Source organism: Vigna radiata, unplaced genomic scaffold, assembly GCF_000741045.1.
Source record: "Vigna radiata var. radiata cultivar VC1973A unplaced genomic scaffold, Vradiata_ver6 scaffold_73, whole genome shotgun sequence".
Lineage (NCBI taxonomy): Eukaryota > Viridiplantae > Streptophyta > Magnoliopsida > Fabales > Fabaceae > Vigna > Vigna radiata.
The window spans coordinates 860,839-884,592 of record NW_014542365.1 but is presented as its reverse complement, the minus strand read 5'-3'; the positions used below and the strand labels follow the sequence as shown (position 1 = coordinate 884,592).

General features: G+C 34.2%; 2 protein-coding genes across 2 annotated transcripts; one reads left to right on the top strand and one right to left on the bottom strand.

The window, feature by feature from the left end:
• The first annotated feature begins 1,403 nt into the window (after positions 1 to 1,403).
• On the top strand, positions 1,404 to 4,987 carry LOC106779917 (aldehyde dehydrogenase family 2 member B7, mitochondrial). The gene is made up of 11 exons (XM_014668134.2): positions 1,404 to 1,559; positions 1,969 to 2,103; positions 2,268 to 2,410; positions 2,533 to 2,686; positions 2,774 to 3,003; positions 3,122 to 3,211; positions 3,515 to 3,688; positions 3,774 to 3,911; positions 4,131 to 4,268; positions 4,364 to 4,425; positions 4,512 to 4,987. The coding sequence occupies exons 1-11, from the start codon at positions 1,490 to 1,492 to the stop codon at positions 4,783 to 4,785; spliced, it is 1,608 nt and encodes a 535-aa protein (XP_014523620.1). The 5' UTR covers positions 1,404 to 1,489; the 3' UTR covers positions 4,786 to 4,987.
• Positions 4,988 to 19,045: 14,058 nt separating this feature from the next.
• LOC106779901 (probable xyloglucan endotransglucosylase/hydrolase protein 33) lies at positions 19,046 to 21,006 on the bottom strand. Its single transcript, XM_014668112.2, has 4 exons — positions 20,552 to 21,006; positions 20,352 to 20,452; positions 19,975 to 20,183; positions 19,046 to 19,813 (listed from the first exon to the last, which is right to left on the bottom strand). Exons 1-4 carry the CDS (start codon positions 20,778 to 20,780, stop codon positions 19,417 to 19,419), a joined length of 936 nt encoding a protein of 311 aa, XP_014523598.1. The 5' UTR covers positions 20,781 to 21,006; the 3' UTR covers positions 19,046 to 19,416.
• Between the last annotated feature and the right edge of the window lie 2,748 nt (positions 21,007 to 23,754).

Genomic DNA, 23,754 nt, shown 5'->3' with positions numbered 1-23,754 from the left:
TTCCAAAATTTTCCCTGAAAATAATAATGCAAATAATTAGCTCAGAAGATTCAAATTAATTAAAATTAGAATTTCCGATCAAATTTAGCATAATTAGGAAAAACGGGAAAATACCGGACGATTAAGCACAATTCCCTGATTAATTCAAGCACAATAAACTAAGTAAAGTCAAAAAAATATTAACTCATCAGTTACCATAGTAAAATATCAAATTCGCAATAAATGCAGTTACCTAGCTTCTTACCTTACCTTTGTATTTATAAGTTTCGAAGTAGTATTTTGATTAGGATTGACCTAATTACGACTCAAAAGTCAATAATATGTTTTACCGTTTTTTTACTTATAAATATGTTGAATTTATGATAATGGACTTAACAATAAATCCATTGATCAGTTTAACAGAGAACTATCTAGTTTACATAAACTCGAAACTGGAAATTCCAACATTCTTTTAGAAACATTGACCGAGCGATCAACTTTGAAAACAATGACATAATCGTTATATAGTAATTGCTATTCGAAATTTTAATCTTTAATAAATAACTTTTTTTTAATTAAACAATTATTTTAGTATTTGTATATTTTAAATAGCGCTTTGGTTAAATTTAATTTTTTTCCATCTAAACCTTTTTAATTAATCATTTTTTAAACTAAAATAAGTATCTTTAACAAAAAAATTGCCTACAAAATAAATAAAAATATTTATAATAAAATTTAAAAATCATTTATATTTATTTTAAATATAAAAAAAAAATTGAACATACGTGTATGTTTTCTCTTGTTAGATGTAATAACGTTATGGGAACACTTTTTTTCACCAGTGGTTATTACTTTTATCTTATTAAGTTAATAAATGTATATACTCATCTGAACAATACTTGATTTGGTCTTTCCTAATTTTTTAAAGTTATAAAAGGAATTAGCAATTAATAAATGCATATAAAGCAGGACTATATTTTTAAAATTGGAAAAGAATATCCTTATTTATTTTTTATACAAATAATGAAAAAAATTTAGAAACATTATCGTAAGTTAGAAGCGCGTGCGTCATTATCATACGGATCTTTTCTTATCAGAAGCAAAAGATGTACTTATATTCCTTTTATGGAGGGGAAGTTCTTTTCCGTTTGATTTCATCATAAAAATAATCCAAAAACAAAACAAAAATATATTTTACTATACTCTCTAACTTCAATTATTAACACATTTCATAATTGAGATAACGGAGAATGATAAGATACGCCGTTTCGAAGGAGGACAAACACACCTAAACTTCATTTGCTATTATTATTATATGATGTAATATAATATGACAAAGCCTAGGGGCTAATAAATAATTAAAAATAAGTGAGTGTTATCGCGTGGGGTGACTTGCACAAAGTTTGGGTTGGTCATGCGTTTTATTTTATATATAAAGTTGGAGCAAATCTCCATTTATAGAGTAGATAAGTGAAGAGAGAAAAAAGAACACTATCACCATCTTCATATCATGGCTTCCCCACTCAGAATTTCAAGGCTCATCTCTCGCACCTTTTTTTCTACTTCCTTCTTTTCACGAGGTAGAGCTGTGTTCTTCATCGCACACCATCTCAAGATGGTCTCATAATTTTTCTCTGTCTAAAAACGTAACCAAATTATTTTTGTTATCTGTTTTGTTTATTTTATTTCTCTGTTTTTTCTCGAACTGATTTCTTATTGTTTGACAAAGAAAATATGTTAGAGTGTACGGTTAGGTTCATTTAATCATTGGTATTCGGTTAGTGTCAATTGCTGTGTGTTTAGTTGTGTCATGTTTTCTTAATTATACTTGTCGATCATCGGTTTCAGTTACAATTACTTTTTTTTTTTGTCACTTCGAATAAGTGTTTAACTGGGTGCTTTGATTTGGATTTATGGTTTGTCGTTTAAGGTCTTTATTGATTATGTGTACGGATCAAAATCTTAAAGACTAAAAGGTAAAACTTTCAGGTGGGAATAATTACCTTGGCTCAAGACTCTCTAAATACAGTACTGCTGCTGCCATTGAAGAACCCATTAAACCATCAGTGCAAGTGGAATATACCCAACTCTTAATTGATGGAAAATTTGTAGATGCTGCTTCCGGTGAGTGTTTATTTTGCTAATCTTGTTTCCTTTTGGGACATAAAAAGTTGAGTTTTTTGGATAATCAAAAAGTGGAAGGACAAAAAAAAGAAAAAAAAAAAGATAATTGATTTTTAAGGGGGGCTGTTTGGGGTATCTGACGATTCGGATTCTGGTGGCATCAGGTAAAACTTTTCCAACTTTAGATCCAAGAACGGGGGAAGTGATTGCTCATGTTGCTGAGGGTCACTCTGAAGATGTTGATCGAGCTGTTGCAGCTGCACGCAAGGCATTTGATCATGGTCCATGGCCTAGGCTGACAGCTTATGTATTTGATCATAACCCCCCTCTATATAATGTTTCTTTTCCTGTCGTTCACAAAGTCGTGATCATTGGTCTCATGATTCCGGGGGTAATCCTTTTTTGCTTCTTTGTTGTTTGATTTTATAGGAAAGGCAAAGGATCTTGTTACGTGCCGCTGATCTGATTGAGAAGCATAATGATGAGATTGCAGCACTTGAGACTTGGGATAATGGAAAGCCTTTTGAACAATCTGCTAAGATTGAGATTCCAATGCTTGTTCGTCTGTTTCGATACTATGCTGGTAGGTGGCACACAAAATGTGGAACTTAGCCTACCCCTCTTTGTCTTTGTGAAAATTTGGTGATAATTGTGTTTTCATGATCCTCAGGTTGGGCAGATAAGATTCATGGTCTGACAGTTCCAGCTGATGGACCTTATCATGTGCAAACTTTGCACGAACCCATTGGTGTTGCGGGTCAGATCATTCCTTGGAACTTCCCTCTTCTCATGTTTGCCTGGAAGGTTGGACCAGCATTGGCCTGTGGCAACACCATTGTTCTCAAAACAGCTGAGCAGACACCATTATCTGCTTTATATGTAGCAAAACTATTTCTTGAGGTTTGTGCTAGTAATATTGACCAATATTTATTTTTTAAGAAGCATAATTTTTATGGAGTTTAATGAACTCAGAATATCTGCAATCCTCATCATTTTTAGTTTGTGATCTGTCTGGCAGGCTGGACTTCCTACTGGTGTTTTAAATGTGATATCGGGATTTGGCCCCACTGCTGGTGCTGCTCTTGCAAGTCACATGGAGGTTGATAAGGTACTAAAATGTTTGGCCTCTGCGGTAGTGGTATAATGTACTTCCTCTGTCCCACAACGGCTGCAGTTTTAGTCTTTTGAAAAGATACCAAATTGATTGATGTTCTTAGTTTTCAATGAAGCATGGATTATTTCTTTCATAATTTTCCTCAAATAATGTTTTGGTATACAGATAAATTGCCATGGCAATCAATTTCAGTTTCCTTGTCTTGTGTAAAAGTTTCAAGTTCTAATATGGTATTTATTTGGATTATCAGACATATAAACACGATAATGACTTAACAGCATAAATATTTGGTCACAGCTTGCTTTTACTGGTTCCACTGATACTGGGAAAGTTGTCCTTGAATTGGCGGCGAAAAGCAATCTTAAGCCTGTAACTTTGGAGCTTGGTGGGAAATCCCCGTTTATTGTGTGTGAAGACGCTGATGTAGATCAGGCTGTTGAGCTAGCACACTTTGCTTTATTCTTTAATCAGGTATATAAAATATAGTGCACTTGAGTAAATCAACCAGTGGTCATGGGACTTGGAAAATTTGATTGGTGTTGTTTGTGACATTCAGGGACAATGTTGCTGTGCTGGGTCACGAACATATGTACACGAAAGAGTGTACGATGAGTTTGTTGAGAAAGCGAAGGCTCGTGCTTTGAAACGAGTTGTTGGTGATCCATTCAAGGGGGGTATAGAGCAGGGTCCTCAGGTAAAATGATAAGAATCTCGTACATTGCATCCTCATGTTTGATCATGTAGCTTTGTTTTCGAAACTCATTTGAGGGTATAAAATGTCTGACAATTTGACATTGTGTTTACATTTCACCGACTGAGATACTAATTGGTGATGACTGGAAATAGGTTAATTCATAATTCTTATAAAATGTATAAATACACTGATGGTTTCATGTACAATCCAAACAATCAGATTGATTCAGATCAATTTGAGAAAATCCTGAAGTATATCAGATATGGTGTTGAAAGTGGGGCTACACTTGAAACCGGAGGAGACAGACTTGGCAACAAGGGCTTCTATATTCAACCAACTGTCTTCTCAAATGTTAAGGTATATCTTCTTAGTTGCATTTAACATCTTATAAACTAGACTGAAAAATAAAAATACAACTCCTAATGTTTTCAATTTGTGACAACCATCAACAGGATGACATGAAGATTGCAAAGGATGAAATCTTTGGTCCAGTCCAATCCATATTAAAATTCAAGTAAGAAAGCGACCACTGTGAATTTCATTGAAAAGAATGGTATTATGCTAATATCTGTGCACTAATGTATGTGTTGATGATCCCAGGGACCTTGGTGAGGTAGTTCAAAGAGCAAACAATACACGTTATGGGCTTGCAGCAGGAGTTTTCACAAAGAACATAGACACTGCCAACATTTTGACTCGGGCACTGAGAGTAGGAACAGTTTGGGTAAATTGCTTTGACACATTCGATGCTGCAATCCCCTTTGGGGGTTACAAGATGAGTGGTCAGGGCAGAGAAAAAGGAGAGTATAGTCTCAAGAACTACTTGCAAGTGAAGGCTGTTGTTACTCCCTTGAAAAACCCAGCATGGCTTTGAGTTTGAGCCTTTTGGGCATTTCTAGCATTTTCTGGACTGTTTCAATAACATGATAAAATCCTGTTTTTTTGGTGTAACCCATGACTCATTAAATTTTTTTATATTTCTCGTCATCTTCATCCTTTTATCTCTTTCTCCTATTTCTAGGCGCAACATTTGTATGCGTCAGCCTGACACAATGTTACTCTTGATTTGGCAAACTCATCTAGGTTGTTTTTTCTATCATGTTCTGTTATGGATGCCAAAACAACACTAGAGATAGTTTACATTATCCTAAGTTAGATCAGTTTCTGGTTTCAATTAGATATAAACACTTGTCAGAAGAAAAATAATATGGTAAGTGAAATTAGTCTCAAAGTAGTTTTAAAGTTATAAAAAGAAAATTGTTTAAAAAAAGTCAAAGCTACTCTTTCCAAACCAATTGGATTCAAATTCTACTGCCACACTCAAACCAATGACATATTAGTTTCAAGCTAAATTTAATTTTTAATTATACATTTTGAAATTATATTATTTAAAATTAATTGGTTTTTCAAAGTCAAAGATTCACGAGAGAAAAGGAGAAACTTCAGCCTTGAACCGATCATGTGAAATACAAAACTCGTCCAAGATTAAAAAAAAAAATGATTAGTCCAATGATAGGACAAGAAGGTGGATCAAATAATATTTTAAGCAGGAATTATAGACATAAAAAGAAAATTAGTCCAATGATAAGTGAGAAGAAGGTGGATCTAATAATATTTTAAGCAGGAATTATAGGAATTCTTTCTAACATCTTTTTAGAATATTTTTATTTATATTAATTTCATATATTATTATCGTTTTATATTTGATATATAATCTATATCTATAATTTAAATGAAAACAATGTATTATATACGTCACACAATACGCCACATAATAAAATAAAAATATTAATACTTACACAAAACGTGTGTGTGTGTGTAGATATATATATATATATATATATATATATATATATATATATATATATATATATATATATATATAAAGGAGGAGATGGATGTAAAAAAGAGTAGAAATAAGTGAAAATAAAATAAAAAATTTATTCAAAAATTTTAAAATCATATCTTCTTAAAAATATTTAACAGAAAAGAACAACTTTTTTTAATAATTACTTATCTTCAATTATTTTATTTTATTTGATATTAATTTCAGTAATTATTTACTTTGCTTTTGCCTTCTAAAAAATATATAAAAATATTGTTCTTGAATTTGGTAGTTTCACTTAGGTCTCATTTGAGATTTGTTATCATACTTATTACATATTTTTATATTTCTTCACCTATTTTTGAGTTTTTAGTTATTGAGGCTTTACCTGCAACGACTGCAACATTGGGCTAAATATTTTTTATATTGGCTCTTTCGTATATTTTTCTATAACAATTTGTTTTCACCCCATAACTTCATATACTTTCATATTTTCCATATTATCTATTTTGTATTTTTGTGATTTATAAGTGTTTAAGTATATATTTTGTGAGATCGAGATACTAACATTTCTGACGTGTCTTCTTTGCTTCTGAATGTTTTGAGTTTCTTGCCTTGCTTGTTTGCTTCCAGTTTGGGCCAGTTGTTTGTCTACAGTATTGGTTGTTCGGTGGACTTCAATCTTGACCGCGGAGGGAGGTACCTGCAAAGGTATTTGGACGCTCAAGTTAGGAGCGGTTTGATGAGTCTCAACTCACAATAATTGTTGAATACTTAGTGAATGATTATCACTAGTTGAATATTTGAGAATAAGAGTAGAGTTGAAGTAGACCCCTAAATGGAAGTACCTAGCGTTTACCCTTGGCCCTGTATTTATAGGTTATCACAAACCCAATAAAATATAAACATACTTACCTTAAACAAATTTACTTTAAAATCTGGGATGTTGCTCCCTCCACCACCCAAGGTACTCCCTACACCTCCCACTATTTTCTTTTATTCCAAAAATATCCTACACCTTAACATAGCTATTATATACACCTCCCTAATATCTTTAACAATCTTTCTCTTTCTCTCTCCGCACGTCCCGCACCAACCACGAATATTCAATCTGAGGCACCACTACCTTTGCATTCTCTCCGGTGGCCACAATCAGCCACCTACACACAAACTATGTTGCCACCTCCCTCTTAAAACTCCTCACCTTCCAAAACCCAAGAGTGGCATCAAATTCAGCATGCCTAACGGTCTCATTGAACCATGACCTAATGATGGCAAACCTCTCAGCATAGATGTCCAAGTACTCTATGAACGGTTGCTTTGTTAGGTATGTTGGAAAAGTTTTATAAAATTATGTGATATTCGTGAACGTTGATATTTGTGCATCGAAGTTATCATCCGTTTAAGAAACTAACCAATTAACGGATATTTACATTCGTTTAAACTGAAAGGCATAAAAAGAAATTGAGAGGTGTAGTGAGCGTATGTGGTGGTGGTGGAGGGAGTAACTCCCTAAAATCCGGACGGTTTCTCATAAACAACTTATCAATATCTTTAATCAGATATCTTTGATTATTTTATTCTCAATATCTTTAATAATATACCTTTGATTATGCTAGACTACTAGTCCTGTAATAACTTAAACATTGGTCTAATTACTTATTGTCCCATCAACGTAATATAATTCTCACTCGATTATGACCCAATATAGATATGAAGTTATACATAATCGATTGGCTATTCTTCGTAATCGCTTGTTGCGAATATCATACCACTATATAACAAGTGTATAAATCTTACGTGGTTGTGTTTTTTTTTTTCTCCTTTCAATTCATTGGTTTTACTACTATTTTGGGTACGAAGTATTCTTGAAAATGCTTGGTGATGAAGAAGTCCTTACAGGGTCATTCACTACATCAGCATCACCCACATCAACAAGAACCTGATTTTTCCTACAATTTAGGTTGAGGTCTCTATCTATTACCAACTTCAGATATACCATATATTATATATTTTAGATTCCACAAACAAGTTCTTTTTAATAAATGAATTATCTTCTAAATTTTATAGTCCATTCCTAATAGTCGGTTATGTACAATAAATATTGATATATTTTACTTTTTAGTTATAAGAAAAAAAAATACTCAGTTAAAGAGAATAATTTTGTTGATTTTATTTAAGTTTCATTAATGATTAAGACAGTAAAACACATGTTTGATCTTTAGTAATTGTTTAAAATAAAATTTAATCGTTAAAGGAACATTTACTTTTTGTTTTTCTAAATTTAAAATCTTTAGTAATTTTTTCAAGGTTTAATATGTAATATATTAATTACATATTACCTTTCATTTTAATAAACAATAATTATTAAAGACCAAATATACGTTTAATTATCTTAACATATAGAGAAGTTTAAAAAGTATTAACCGAATTAATTTTTTATTTATTAAAACTACATTTATTTACTTATTATTATAAAAATGAAATATGTAAGTACATGTTGTACTAAAGTAACTATTTACCTAAACTGTGTTTTGTAACATCCCAATAAATCTATAACAAAAGCTATAATTTATTCTAGAAGTTAACATAAATAATAATAAAGAACAGTGAGAAATAAGCGCTTAGGTGGATGTGGAATATGAAAATATCATATAGAATTAAAACTATACAGAAAGATAGGAATCTGATTACAATTACAGGCTAAGACCGAACGGTCATGGTCATAGTTCAAGGTCGAACGGTACAACAAAAGGATATCTAAGACCGAACGGTTATACAAAAGGCTAACTAAACCGAACGGTTCTTCAATCAAGTAAAATTATCTAAAAGTTATTGACCGGATGGTCCTACACTGTCTTCAGGCCGAACGGTTTGCAAGGCTTCCTCCAAAGATTCTTCGCGGTCACCTTCTGCTCACATCCATTGGATGATCATTGCAGTGAAGAGAACAACTGAACGGTTAAGACCGAATGACAAACATAGACAAGACGGGAAAATAAGGGTAAGCTTATGTAAATTTAATTAATCATTTTCAGTATACTTTTAAAACATTTAAATGAATAACATACATCAATATCTCAATCATACAATCATAATTGAAGTATATTCATTAAAAACCGAACGGTAAATATCAACATGTTTGACCACTTTAGATACTGTCCGGACTGTATGAACCATGTAGCTCGTCACTTTTTGCACCCGGGTAGACCTGCCTGGGATACACTCAACAGACCGCCACCCTAGGTTAGTCTAGTGGAACCACCTCGGTATAGAAATACCCTAAGGCTAAAGGACCTTCTGCTATTCCCACACATGAGTTACCCTTCTCTACATGAATAGGCGTAATCACGGAATATCAGGATAGAACGAAGCTTGAGTCTGACCACGGTCATACTTTACAAATCAATCATCCATCATGAGACATTCCTCCTTGGAATTCTCTTAAACCGATCATACTAATCTCGTTCTTTCCATTCCATAATCATCCAAAATCCATAATACAACACACATTCTCATCCAGGTTTATTCTTTACTATGTATATAAGAGGTACGTTAAGAAACATGACCGATCGATCAGATACTGATAATAAGATTGAACATAAAAGAAGCTCTAGCGAGGGACCGGACGATCAATCAAGAAGGAAACCGAGCGCTATTTGAAGACCAAGAAATATAAATAATNCATGAGAATGAACGAACGTTCAACAACAGGTTATCTTTAACAAAACCGAGTACTTTACAGTTTCGGCTGAATGCCTTAATATATACAAACAAGAGTTCTCTTCAATAAAGCGAGTGTCAGTACAAGACTGAACACTCTTTAAGGAATCAAATGTCAGTATAAGACCGAACACTCGAAAATAACTAATTTCAATGTAAGACCGAACATTATTCAAAGGGAAAGCGTTAACATAAAACCGAACACTTCAATAACTGGAAGGCTAGTCTATGACCGAGCACTCTCAAGACCGAGTACTCTCAAGACCGAGCACTCTCAAGACCTACTCTCAAGACCGAGCACTCTCAAGACCGAGCATCAGTACAAACCGACTACTCAACAATAATTTTACTAATACAAGACCGAACCCTTTTCCAAAGAAAGATAATTAGCATCAAACTGAGTACTTAGTCAATGACCGAGTACTTTCTAAGTTCGAGCACTCGATCTATGATCGAGTACTTTCAATAAACATTAACGATATAACACCGAACGTTCAGTGTATGACCGAACATTCTAAACAGTTAATATTGATCTAATAACTAATAGTCAAACTTTTACAATTTATTTGGAATGGCTGGACTACACAATTTAGTAAAGGGAATCTATATAAGTTCTTTATAAGACCTATTGGTCATCAACTGAATTCCTACAGAGGAGATTCAGCCAAGACCGATCGTTTTAGGGAAAACCGAACGGTCCTAATGACCCTCAGTTACAGCATCAGAGTGAAACTCAGTTAAATAACCCTATAGATAATTTCATACCAACATCAGACATGCATTACTCACACAACAAGATCATACTTCCATACTTAATTTAAATCATTCAATCATCAATCACATACTCATAAAATCATACATACAAAATCATCATAATTAAATTTATAAGCTTCCCTTACCTCTAACTCCAGTTATTTCTTCTAAGTCTTTGAGAGTACTACTCCTATGGCTTCGAGATTCCAAAGTGCTCCAAACAAGATTATGATCGGTGCAATTGGAAGGTCTCATTGCCGGGAAGATTTATTCTAAAAGAAGGTTGATGATCGGAGGAGGGGAAATGGTCAGAAATCTAGAGAGATGTTGGAGAGCTTAGAGAGAAGGAGGAGAAAATGATGGCTTCTGGAATTTGAGTTTGAGGAAGAAGAAGGGTTGCATGCAGAAGTGACACCAGTTTTCGAAATCTGACTTTAAATATGTCCTCAATTAAGACTGCTCGGTCCACTCCCTGCAAGCCACATGTATTCCACTACCTAAAAATTCCCCTTCCCCTCTACTGCCACACGGTTCACGATGATGGGGAATTAAATGCAGTTGTCGTTTCTGTCTCCCACTCACATGGGGAAACTCAATAGACGTGCCACCTGTTTTCCACTAAAGCGTTCTGCACTTCGTGCGCTGCCACTTGGATTCCACTTTCTGCAAATGCCTACCTTCCCTGCTACTGCGCGGTTCTCAAAGGTGGGGAAATTAAATGCACTGACAGTTGGTCCCCCACTAACCTAGGGAACTCAAAGAGGCGTGACACGTGTCTTCCACTAAAGTGGGGAATTTAATGGGGTGTGACATGTTTTATTTCTTATAATATGTTATGATTTATAATGTATTTTTTCATAAATAAATTATATTTTAGATTTTGTAATGTAAAATATAGATTCAGAAACATATTCTGAATGGCATAACTTAAAACATGATTTATGAGAATTATGAATTGTTTAATTTAAAATACATTTTCAAAAAATTATTATGGATTAAAAAATTTGGGAAGTTTTTCTACTTTAAATACTTACGAATTGCAAGATCCATAACTACTTTTCAAATTTTACAATTTGGAAAGTTAATATATGAACACATAAACTTGTTAGAATTTGCACAACTATACACACAATGGTTTCAATTATACATCCAATATGACAATGGAGTAGGTAGAAGGAGGAGATGAGGAGCATATCAAATAACCACTCAATCAGTCAAGGATTAGATGGTCAGCTTTTGTATCGATTTGTGAGTGAGCCACTAGTAAGATTGGACAATCAAGAAGGTGAATTGATTGGTCAGTGATCATGACAATTAACCTTAATATTGATCAACTTAGAGGTAAAATGTGATTATTCACTATTGGACCATAATTAGGTTGTTGTTAATCAAAAGTTCACTCAAAAACCTATAAATATAGGTTTGAGGTAAGGAGGCAGGTGGTCATTATTTTACAGCACCATTAATATTTGAACTACCAATGTTGAGCTAACTTTCACATCAGAGTGTCTTCTACAGGTACCCTCCGAACGGTTTGGACGAGTGGCTACAAAGGACTAGCAATATTAGACGACTTACTTGACGTTAGTATAATTAAAGAAAGATCATTTCACAAGTTTGACCCAAGCATATTTTCCATTTGGTACACCAAAATGATTAACATTACACTTGTTAGAAGGGTGACCATGTTTCATACAATAGAAACAACAAACACCATGAAGTTTGGTTTTTAGAGATATCCCTTTTTCAATCAAAATCGTACGTGTTCTACCATTTTGATTTATCCTATTATGATGCATATTTCTGTTTTTAATTTTATTCTTCACATAGGATGCAGATTTAGTTGTTTTGGCAAGTTTTCAAGAATGTCAATATCAAACATATGATTCTTACAAGACAAGCATTCAACAGGATTTACAACAACATTAGACTCCTTCAATTCTAGATTACAAGTTTTATTTCTTAAAATCACTTCTTCATCTAATGCCTTTTTATACTTGATTTGTAAATGATGAAATTCACTTTTTAATTTCTCATGTGCAGCATCCAATTTTTCAGACTCATTCAACAATTCAAGAAACGCCTTTTGCAAGTCAATTTCACTAGTTTCAAAGCTTGAACAACTTACTTGGCTTGTAGTGTCATCAGCCATTAGACACAATTCCTCATTTGAATCACTTGAATTGGATGAGCTAGAAGCATTCTCTTCCCAAGCAACGTATGCTTTCTTCTTCTTTGGAAATCTTTTTCTTTCTTTTCTTCACTTCTTTTGTTTTTAGGACAATCCATCTTGACATGTCCTCTTTCTCCACATCCATAACACTTGTAACTAGATGAGGACCCTTGATTATCCTTCTTTTCACTTCTAAATTTGTCCTTACCCTTTGCTCTCATGAACTTGGCAAATCTTTTTATCATGAGGCTCATGTGCTCATCATCATTAGAATCATCTTCCGTTCTTGAGCTCTTTCCTTTGGAAACTTTAGCTTTGAAAGCCAAGGTCTTCTTCTTGCCTTGGTCTTCTTTCACAGTCAATCTAGTAAGCTCAAGCTCATGCTCACGGAGCTTTCCAACAATATTGCCATTGCATTAAGGACATGTTTTGTGACTCGGATATTGTTGTCACCTTTGGTTGCCAAGTTCTGTCTAGAGATTTCAAAATTTTGACATTAATTTCATCAGTATCAAAAGTCTTACCCAATCTTGTGAGGTGGTTGATAATGTGGGTAAAGCGCTTTTGAACGTATGTTATGGCTTCTCTAGGTTGGATTCTAAACATCTTGTGCTCCTAGATTAATTAATGTATTCTTTCTTGCATGCTTTACAACATTTGTACCTTCATGAGTGATTCTGAGTACTTCCCACATTTTCTGAATTGTCTTACAAACTAAAAATCTATAAAACTCATCAAGTACAACAACAGAAGAAATAATGTTTCTAGCTTTTATATCAAATTGTGTTCTTCTATTTTCCTTAGTTGTCCAATTCAAATAAGGTTTTTCTTATTCAACACCATCAACAATTCTAGTTGGGATAAAAGGACCATTTTCAACTACTTCCCAGATGCCTCTGGCAACAGACCCCATAAAGATTTGCATTATGACTTTCTAGAAAGCATAATTATCACTAGTAAAAAGTGGTGGTCTGTTAACGGAAGCACCTTCAGCATATATTTGGTTAGGACCGACCATTTTCATAAAGTTTGAAAAACTATCAAAGCAAGCTCTTATACCAATTGTTGAGATTGGTATCGCGCAGCGAAATGTTTTAAAGAGCGTGTAATTGGTCGATAACCAAGAGGGGAGTGGTGAATTGGTTCTTTTAAAATTTTGGTTCTCTTTGAGAACTTTTATCGAACAGTTTATAAGTAAAGGGTACATTCAGTTGTTAATCATTATAAAAGAGTGATCAACCTTTTCATTAGAAATCAGTTTTAGATTACAATGAGAATAATGAAACAATAAGAACATATTACACCTTCCTTCGGTACACGATGGAATGATTACCAACAATAAACTTGAAGAGAACCGCATGCACCTTTAGACACACTAACCACAAGCTTCTTCTTTAACAAGACTTAATTGAACTCACACTTAAACTTAGAGAACTTCCTCAGAACTATTTTGTGCTCTCAACTGGTTTAGGTAATCTATAAAAGGTTTATAAGGGTTGTATATGTAGGTCAGGGGTCAGAAAATGAAAAGATAGCTCCCAACTACTAGTGATAATCGATTACAACAAGTGATAATCGATTGTTTCAGACTTTATGGGGTTTTAGATAACGTGATAATCGATTATCCTTAGTGATAATCAATTATTGCCGAACCCTGGACAATATCAAAACTTGCAGTGATAATCGATTATCTCCTATGATAATCGATTATTCTCCCAACAAACTCTATTCTAATTTTGCTTGTGATAACCGATTATGCCTTGAGATAATCGATTATAAATCACTAAGTTATGAAACTTTCTAAGTGCTTACAATTGTAAAATAATTCCTATACAAATGATTTCTACAATGAACGCTTTTAACATTTACAATATAAGTTCTTCAAGTCTTCAAGTCTTCAAGTGTATCATCATCAAAATCACTTCAAATCATCAATACTTCTCATTGGTAGCAGAAAGGCGGCATGATTCCAAGTGTAGCAAAAGTTGAAGCAGGAGCAAAGATCGCTCGTTGCATGGTTATATCAATATCATCTTGGGAGAGTTCATAAGACGCCGATTTTCATCGTCAATGTGCAAGCGCCACATCCGAGCCTTAAAGATCATCCATCTTGTGGGCAGGAAACCAAATTTCATGTCTCATATCACCTTCACTCACAAGGACATCAAGGTTCTTGACCCCAATCAAGACAACCCTATGGTCATAAAAATTGAGATAGCTCGTTGTGGGGTGAGTTAAGTGTTGATCGACTAGAAAAGTTTGGTAAACATCCTGTACTAGAAGACCTTCTTCAAGATGGACCTTCCAGAAGACCTGATTATGCCTTATAATGAGCAAATAGTCAACTTTGTGGGAGAAAGAATAGACACCCACGATTATGTAGACTTGAGAATAAGGCTAGGAACTGACCGGGATAGCAAAGAGATGTGGGTGAGTTATCTCCTGATGGAGGCTAACATCTCCTTAATGTATTGATCGAGTGGCCATGCTTGAATGCATTTGATGCCATAGTTTTCATACCTCACCTAGCCATGAAGTTCTCCTTCGACAAAGGGGACGATCTACACGATTAACACGAACCATAAAATCATGTGAAAATGTTATACGACAAAGCTAAAGGTGACGTCCTACGTTCCCCCGCCGTAAGGCCATACGATTGTAAGTGGTCATGGCTGACCTAGACCTAAGGACCAACACTAAGGACCACATGGAAGGACAAGGTGAGATCAAACAATTGTGTTCGGGAAAATAGGAAGACCAATTAACAAATATAAAAAACAGTCTAAGCAAAGAACATAAACAAGTGTTGGAGCAAGTGTTGAAAGCCAACAACGACTTGTACGCCTAGACTACAGCGGATAAACTTATCCCATAAGACGATCTCGTTTAAAGAAGTACCCACCCCAGTTATAGTGGTGTAGACAAAACGTCGCCTGGGCGAAAAGAAAAGAAACGTTGTGGAGGTCTATGTGAAGAAGCTAAGCAAACAGGCTTCACTCGAGAGGTCACCTACACCACACGGTTGGCAAACATGGTCATGGTCAAGAAATCGAGCGGTTAGTGGATGATGTGTACAGATTCACTAACATGAACAAGGCTTATCCAAAGAATGTTTATCCTCACCCCAAGATTGATACGTTGGTGGACAACACGTCAGGTCATCACATTCTCAACTTCTTAGATGCTTACTCTGAGTATAACCAGATACCCATGTACCCTTCAAACCTAAACAAAATGGCCTTCATCATCGAGGAGACTAACTACTACTTCGAGGTCATGTCATTTGGCTTGAAGAATGACGGGCCACATACAAAAAAATTAATGGATAAGATCTTCCTCATTAGATTAGTCAATGCATGAATGTTTACGTAAATGACATGGTGGTAAGATCCCATTCATTCTAGGAACACATCAAAGATCCAAATGAGATATGTGATCAAATCAAATGTTACAACATGCGGTTAACCCCTCAAAGTATACATTCGGCATTGGAGCAGATAAGTTTCTCGGCTTCATGCTCACTACACAGGGCGTCGAGACAAATTTGGACATCTGCACGACCATCCTAGAAATGAAAAGCCCATATAATCTTTAAAGGTGCAGCTACTAGTGGCCCATCTGACATATTTTTCTTGGTTCAGCCCCAACTAGCTAAGAAAATAAAGTATGTCTTGAAAACATTGAAGAAAAGCTCTCTTGTCAAGTGGGATGAGCAGTGTGCACTAGTGCAAAAATAGCTTATAACGTCACGCATTTAACGTCAAACCACTCAATAGCCAACGTTAAAACTGATCGATGGCATTTTTGTAAATAAATGCAATTATTAAACGTCGTTTAGAATTGTAATTTGACGTAAAAGAATATAAAACGTTGAATGCCCCAATGTTAGACGTTAAAAGGTTAGTGAATTCAAAAAAAAAAATTGAGCAGGAGATTGAAAATTCATTCACTTTATCTTAGCACATAGGACCCTTTTCTCTGCTCAAATTTTTTCGAACGAAGTTTGACGACAATCACATGTAATCTTTCTTTCATTTGATACAAATGCATGTTAGTTAACTACTTTAGGTATGATTTTTTTTTTGTTTTCACCGATTATTTTCGTGTTCTTGTCCTTCATAGGCGCATTAGGCTTTCTCTCTCACTGGTGGCAACACTTTATTCTGATGAACCGAGGTTAATTTTCGTTTTTGTTTTCGTTTTCGTTTTGAAGAACTTATTTGTTGATAACTTGTTTGTTATTTTTTTGTTGAACTTGTTTGATGTTGTTGTTTGCTTGAACTTGTTTGTTATTATTGTTTGATGTTTGATTGAACTTCTTTGTTGTTTGTTATTGTTCTTTTATTGATCCTATATTATTGTTCATAGTTCATGCTTTATAAAATACCAAAAACTGAAAATTGTTGTTTTTCTACTTTTCAGGTCTCGTAGAGCTGTAAAAGAGGATCACAATTATTTAAAAGAAATATAAAAAAATAGATTAAAGTCGTATATTGACAAAATTCGATGTTAAATAACATCGTATATTGACAAAATTCGACGTTAAATTAACGTCGAATTTAAAAAAATCGACGTTAAATTAACGTCTAATTTTTTAAATTCGACGTCAATTTAACGTCTCCTGATATAACGTTGTTATCGAATTCGACGTGAAAGGCCAAAAAAATTCGACGTTATACGCTGTTTTTATACTAGTGGTGAAGCCACATTTGTAGAAATAAAAACTCTTATGGCCCATCCGCTTGACATGGCATGATCAGGAAATGAGTTGCAACTCTATCTAGTCGTCTAAGATGAAGCGATCAATGCAACCCTGATCTAGGAGGCCCTAGAGCATAAAGTAATATACTTTATTGGTAGAGTTTTGTAGGATCTAGAGATGCGTTATCAACAGATTGAGAAGGTGGCGTTACCGTTACTCACAGTAGCCTGTCGGCTAAGGCCATACTTCCAAATTTATCAGGTGGTTGTCTGCACTAATATCACCCTATTGCAAAGATTCTAGGGAAGCCTGACTTGTTCGAACACATGATGAGTTGGTCAATGGAGGTTTCAGAGTTCGTCCTCCATTCCAAACCAAGCGGCATAATTTGAGGGCAACACCTCGTGGAGTTTATTGTTGAACTCCTAAGGCAAGACAATCTTCCAAACCCATCATATAAGTTATATGTGGGTAGATCGTCTAACAAAAAGGGCAGAGGAGCTAGTGTCATGTTGAACGGCCCGAATGATAAAGTTATTGAATGGAATGGAAATTCGTTAATGAGAGACAAAGCAAATCGTTGAAGAGACATGCATAAATGAAGAAGAAGTTCGTAGCACAGCTCGCTTTTCCATGATATACTTACTCGTTCCCCTTGCATACAATCAGGTTGAACATCTTGGCACTCTCTGTAAACTCAACAAAATGAGTTCGCTCGGCCCACCACCTCAGCTGAAGTCCAATGAAGAAGCGGGTTACGTATTCCTCAACCATGTGAGATGGCCAATAATAACCCAGAATGACCATGAGAGATTGAGTGGCCACATCCCCCTCATTAGCAATGTTAATTTCCAACTCAATGTTGGCCTCAACATCGTCGGTAGGTACGACCTTATTTGTATCTATATTGGCCACTCCGCTAACCAAATGTGTCTCACTCGGTTGATCCCAAAATAGGAGAAAGGATAGATAATGACACTGACAACGAAGAAGCATTGTCTACATACCCTTGGTCGCTCCTTCCCTTAGACTCCTCAAACGAAGACAATTGGATAGTCGACATTATTACTTGAAATTTGAAGAATGATTGGTGTGCGGAAAAAAGTAGGGGGGGGGGGGAGGGGCATGTATTGTATGACTGCCAGGTCATCCATGGATTGCATTGCCAGCCTTTGCATCGACATGTGATTGAGCCTCTAATAAGACCAAACAGCTAGAAAGGTGAACCGATCAACTAATGGTAAGGACAATTAATCTTAATGTTGACCAACGTAGAGGTAAAGTGTAATTATCCACAATTGGACTCGTAATTAGGTCGTTATTAATTAAAAACTTATTCCAAAATCTATAAATATAAGTTTTAAGTAAGGAGATAAGTAATCTGCATTTATTGTACCATTAATATTATTAAAATATGAAAAAAAAAAACATGTACATGTTTCTAAAAAAAAATAAATGACACTCCAGAGTTCAGAAAATTACAAAAGAAAAAAAAATTATTTAATAAAATTTAGTAAGGAACCCTTTTAAAGATATCTTATATATATTTTATTTGTAATGTTCACTCTAGCTGTATTATTGATATTGTGTTATGTAGAGTTTTGTTATATTTTTTAAATAAAATTAAAAGTATAAACACTTAAACCTAAATTCTAAATTCATTAGTGATTTCTCAGTGAATATGTTTCTCCAAGTTCAGCCCCATAGCTAAAGGCTATACACAACTAAACGTATGTAGTTTGTCTACGCTGTTTGCTGTCTTCTGAGGTTCCAACTAAACCCTAATATCTATTAATGAAAGAAGCTACCTATGTTTCTTATAATAACCCTTTTCAAATGCCATGCCTATGCTATTGTTTCATCTCTCCATTTTAGGTCAATATTCTTATTTCGTACATGCCCAAAATAGTCACTTCTTGCCCTTTTAACACAAACCATAGTTAAGCCATTTCAGAAGCAACAACTTACAGCTATAATGTTTTCTCAATTACTCATTGTCTCAACTAATATCCCACATTTGGATACAGGGATCATCCTTAGATATCACTAAATTATATAGAGTTTATAGACATAAATAGAGTTTATAGACTTAAAATTTGTATAGATACATACAAAAGTATATTATATCAATTTATTTATATATCCATCTTCTTCTGATACCTGCGTTCAGATACTGAGGCAAAGAATTTAACTTCCAACAATAGTATTATTCTCCACTCAGGTGAAAAAATATATATAAAAAATGACTTGGATATATAGCTTCCTTCATGATTTCTCATAAATTGTTTTCAGAAATTCTCTTTTCATAACTTTTGTGAATAAATTCGTATTAGTGGCATTCTGGTGGCATGACTTTGAATCTGGGTCTGTCATTGCAGTAAGAGTAAAACATGAGTTTCCTCCTTGCCCAATCCATAGCTGCTACTTGCTGCTGTGATAGCTTAGTAAACTCTGGTCCATTGACTGGGTCTTGGGCTGAAGGATTGACCTTAGAACATGCAGAAACTGGTGCTGTGGGATCAGATATGCAGCCACTCAGTTTTACTTGTGCAAATGAAGCAACAAATGGTGCATACTTGTAGTTAACTGGGTATTTTCCTCCATGAGTAGCCCATTCTGAACCATCCCATATTGTGGCATACACCGACATTGGTTTTGATGGATAAATAGAAGGATTTGTGTTGCTATGTATGAATTCCCTCATTGGAACATTGTCCACTAAGAACCTACAAAATCCGCAATTGGGTTATTGTGAGTATGTTGCTATTTAGGATACAACTTTTCATTATAGAAAAGGAAGATAAGAAATCAAATACTAATCATGCATAGTATTTCCATTGTGATATTCTTTCAATTCCAAGATTGAAACAAGACTTATCTAACTTACACTGTGTGATAACTGTTCCACAAGATGCTGTAAAGATGATACTGCTGTGTTGGGTCGAACCAGAAATAGAATTTCTCTTCTCTCCCTGTGCTGACACTTCCATTGGCATAGACATTCGTTTGAATAACCCAGTCATTTCTTTTATCATGACCCAAAATTTCAATGTCTATTTCATCATGGTTGTGAGGGAATTTATCTGCATTAGACAGCTGATGTTTTCTCGAGTTAATTTCTTGAGGACATTGATGACCTCAATGGTACATATCAGTGAGAAAAAATCCTGTCAATGAAGTAAGTGTCTGTGTTTGTACTGTGTGCCGTGCAACCATCCATGTATGATAACAGAAGAATCTTAAGCATAGAAGAAGTGAGCTTACATAAAAAGCAACAACAACTCCAGGTGACAAACCAGAGGGCAATTTGATTGCAGCACTGAAGAATCCATAGTAGTATCTACTTTGTGACACCAAGCCGGAACCTATAGTATAATAGCCTTTGTTATGAAATGATTAAAACAAAACAAGGAACTTGCAAACTTTCAATAACTTGACTAAATGAAGAGGTTGTTCATATTGACCTGAGAGTTTGTCGAGAGCCAGTGTGGCCGTGGACCCATTGCTGAGAAACTGGACATTGGAGGCCCCAAAGGCCTTAGAAAAAGCTTGATCAATTGGGACAGTAGGAAAAGAATCCGTCAAGCGTGTGACAGTTGGAACTGTAAAAGGTCTGTTGTGTGAAGAAACCACAGTGGCTAAGCAAAGGATTAGTAGATATGAGAAGCCTAGCTTTTGTTGCCAAAGTGCCATGTTTTGTGGACATGTGAGGAGAAAACATGTCAGATTGATTGAATATATATATTGGGTGTGGTTTAATGAATGGAACTCATAGTCTTTGCTTAGTTGTTTTCTAGCTGGCCAGTGGCTAATTGCCTTTTTCCTTTAGTCATTTCACAGTATCTTTTTTGATAGGTGTCTTGGATCATAAAGGCAAAGATCCAAGGAGTCATGTGGGGGTGATTTGTTTAGGTTTGGCAGGGCTTGTGTTGTGGGGCTGGCCTAATATTGGCAGTATGAAATGGGAATGGAGCTTTAAGTTAATGTTTGATGGGGAACCTCACTCTTCCCTGCATGGCTGTAGCATCTGTTACATGTCTTATTCTTCTAAATTTGTATTTGTAGCTGTGATCCAATTGGGAGCAACTAATTTTCATAAAAACGCGTAAACTTTTAATTGGATTTGTCTTCCAATTTGCACAATGATGAAGACCATACATCACATCAGTACCTACAATTTTCCTTCACTCAAGTATTAGCATTCCATTTACTCTCTTAAATTCAAGCAGTTTATTTTTAATCAGCATGAGACTTGTAAGTTGTATCATGTTATCTAATACTTTTACTGTTTATAACATTACATGATCTAATTTGGAGGCTTTAAATGATAATGCTATGGGAAGAAGAAATAAGATAAAGTGAGGAACGAAACTAGGTAGTTGAGTTTGGTTGAATTGGCATAGAAATTTGGTCTGAGTTCCCAAATCTAGCAATCTCTTAAATGCATGTCTGGTTTCTAGTTAAATTGCTAAGCTGAAAATGGTGCGGTGGTGGGTAAAAATCACAGTAAAATGGACTAATCAGGAGAATCAATGAATGTATAATCTTGGATTAGCGTATAATAAAGGTAATGAAACTAAGTAAAGTATGATATACCGATTGAGCAAATGTGACAGAGGTGACTTAGCTGGCATGCAGAGGAATCTGATGCGACAGAAAAATAACTTGGTACATCTCAGACTACGCACGTTCACGTTGGTTTTTGTAATTTTTCTTTTGTAGTGTAGTAGTAGCATGAAAAGGTTGCAGGGATCGCATTGAAAGAAAAAAGGACGTGTGGGTGGTAGTTGTCACACTCAGAGTTATGGCACAGAATTACATTTTCCTGCAGCACTAAATTGCTTACTCAATCTTAAATAGGCGAATGAAAACAAGGTAGAGATTGTGATGGATAGCAATTAGCATGGACAAATATGCAGGTAGGACCCAAAAGGGTTTCAAAATGGATAGAATTCGCAAACTTTTCCTTCCACTAATTTCCTCATTAATTCACCTCACCTTTCGGATAATGAATCATTCACATAATACCAAACTTCACAGCATTCATGAGACATACGGACATTAACGATGGCGGAAAGTGATCGCGTGCGAGAGGTACAGTGTAGTTCCTGGCAGACTTCTAGTAGAAGGAATACATGAATGAATCGAACATCAGAATAAGAGAGATTTAGAATCTTTATAGGTATGGAACTATATAGTTGAATGATAGTTTAAAAGGAATTGATTTAGCTACTCATATCAACAAATTCATTTGGTTTTCGATAGCCTAACCTATAAAACTTCGTTGTAAGTGTGTTTAGCCTAGAATAATTTACATTGGAATGGAAAGCCTCGTGTGTAAGTCGTCGTTATAATTTCCACCTTGAATTCTATTTATAAGTTTTTTTATTTTAATATGCTCAACTTTATCACTTTTGTATTCATACTAAAATTTTCAAATAAATCTTCCTTAAGCTATATTCAAGGCTAACTCAAATATTTGAAAGGCATAAAGCAAAATTAAAAAATACATCTTTTATTTGAAATTTATATTTCAAAATTTTCTATACAAAATTATCTATTAAATCGTTATAATTAATTTATTTAACTTTTTTATTTCATAACTTATTTTATGAGAAATTTCATCTTGATTGTTTTTTAAAATACTAAACTTTAATCTAAGTAATTCTCCAATTCAATACAAACAAAAATTTCAACTTTTTATAAATAGAAAACTCTAAAATTACATAAATAAAAAAATATCATAAAATAAAATTGGATTAAAAATATGTATTTTTAATCGTAATACAGAATAATTAATCATTTTCTTTATCTTAAATAAAATTATAATTTATTAAAAACAATTAACTCATTAAGTATAATTTTTAATATCAATAGAAATGAACATATAATAGTTTTTTTTACTGTTTTGTAGACGGACTTGATTTTTATGAGATTTTGCGATACAGCTTGAGCGAAAAACAGGCTCCACTTGCTTGGAGGGGAATAAAAAACAGAAAGCTGCTACTGTATTTAAGGTGCTTTATTTGCTAACATGTTGCCACTTTTTTCTCCATTTCTCACTAGAAAACTGGACTTTACTCTGTTTAGTGAGATCCATGTGAAATTCACCTGCTATAAATCAAGACTTCAAAATGTGTGTGACATTAACATTATTTATATCATAAATTAAAAGTTTATATATACAGAAAATGCACCCATATCAATGTCACTACTGTATTCATTATGAAGTTAGTTACGAATTTATGGCTAAAAAATTTATTAATCCTGTTACTAATTACTGTTTTTTTGTCAAAAGGTATGAGTTTCTCAGGAAAATTGTACTAATTTACCCTTTATTGCCATATTTTCCTAATTTGAATTACCTGTCACATTTACATACTGAAAATAAAAGTGGTGTAATGATGTTTTGAAGGGGAAAATAGCAACCTATTAGGAGAAGAATTTCTTGTCACGTAATTATATATTTGAATATGTTCATTAGATTATGTAGAAAAATAGGGCGTTACACGTCACAATTAAAACACTTTCGTCTACTAAATGGAAATATTAACTTCAGTTGGGAGTAAAAGTAAACAAAGATAATGAAAATATGTAAAAAATGATTTTGAGTAAATTAACTTAAGGAGAGCACAAAATAATTTGAAAGTGAGTAAATTTATTTATT

Coding starts and splice junctions, on each gene's coding strand:
- LOC106779901 (XM_014668112.2), bottom strand. CDS start 20,780: ATGGCACTTTGGCAACAAAAGCTAGGCTTCTCATATCTACTAATCCTT. Junction 20,453..20,551: donor GGCTCTCGACAAACTCTCAG/GTCAATATGAAC, acceptor ATTATACTATAG/GTTCCGGCTTGGTGTCACAA. Junction 20,184..20,351: donor GAGTTGTTGTTGCTTTTTAT/GTAAGCTCACTT, acceptor AGAAAACATCAG/CTGTCTAATGCAGATAAATT.
- LOC106779917 (XM_014668134.2), top strand. CDS start 1,490: ATGGCTTCCCCACTCAGAATTTCAAGGCTCATCTCTCGCACCTTTTTT. Junction 3,212..3,514: donor GTCACATGGAGGTTGATAAG/GTACTAAAATGT, acceptor ATTTGGTCACAG/CTTGCTTTTACTGGTTCCAC. Junction 4,426..4,511: donor CAATCCATATTAAAATTCAA/GTAAGAAAGCGA, acceptor TGATGATCCCAG/GGACCTTGGTGAGGTAGTTC.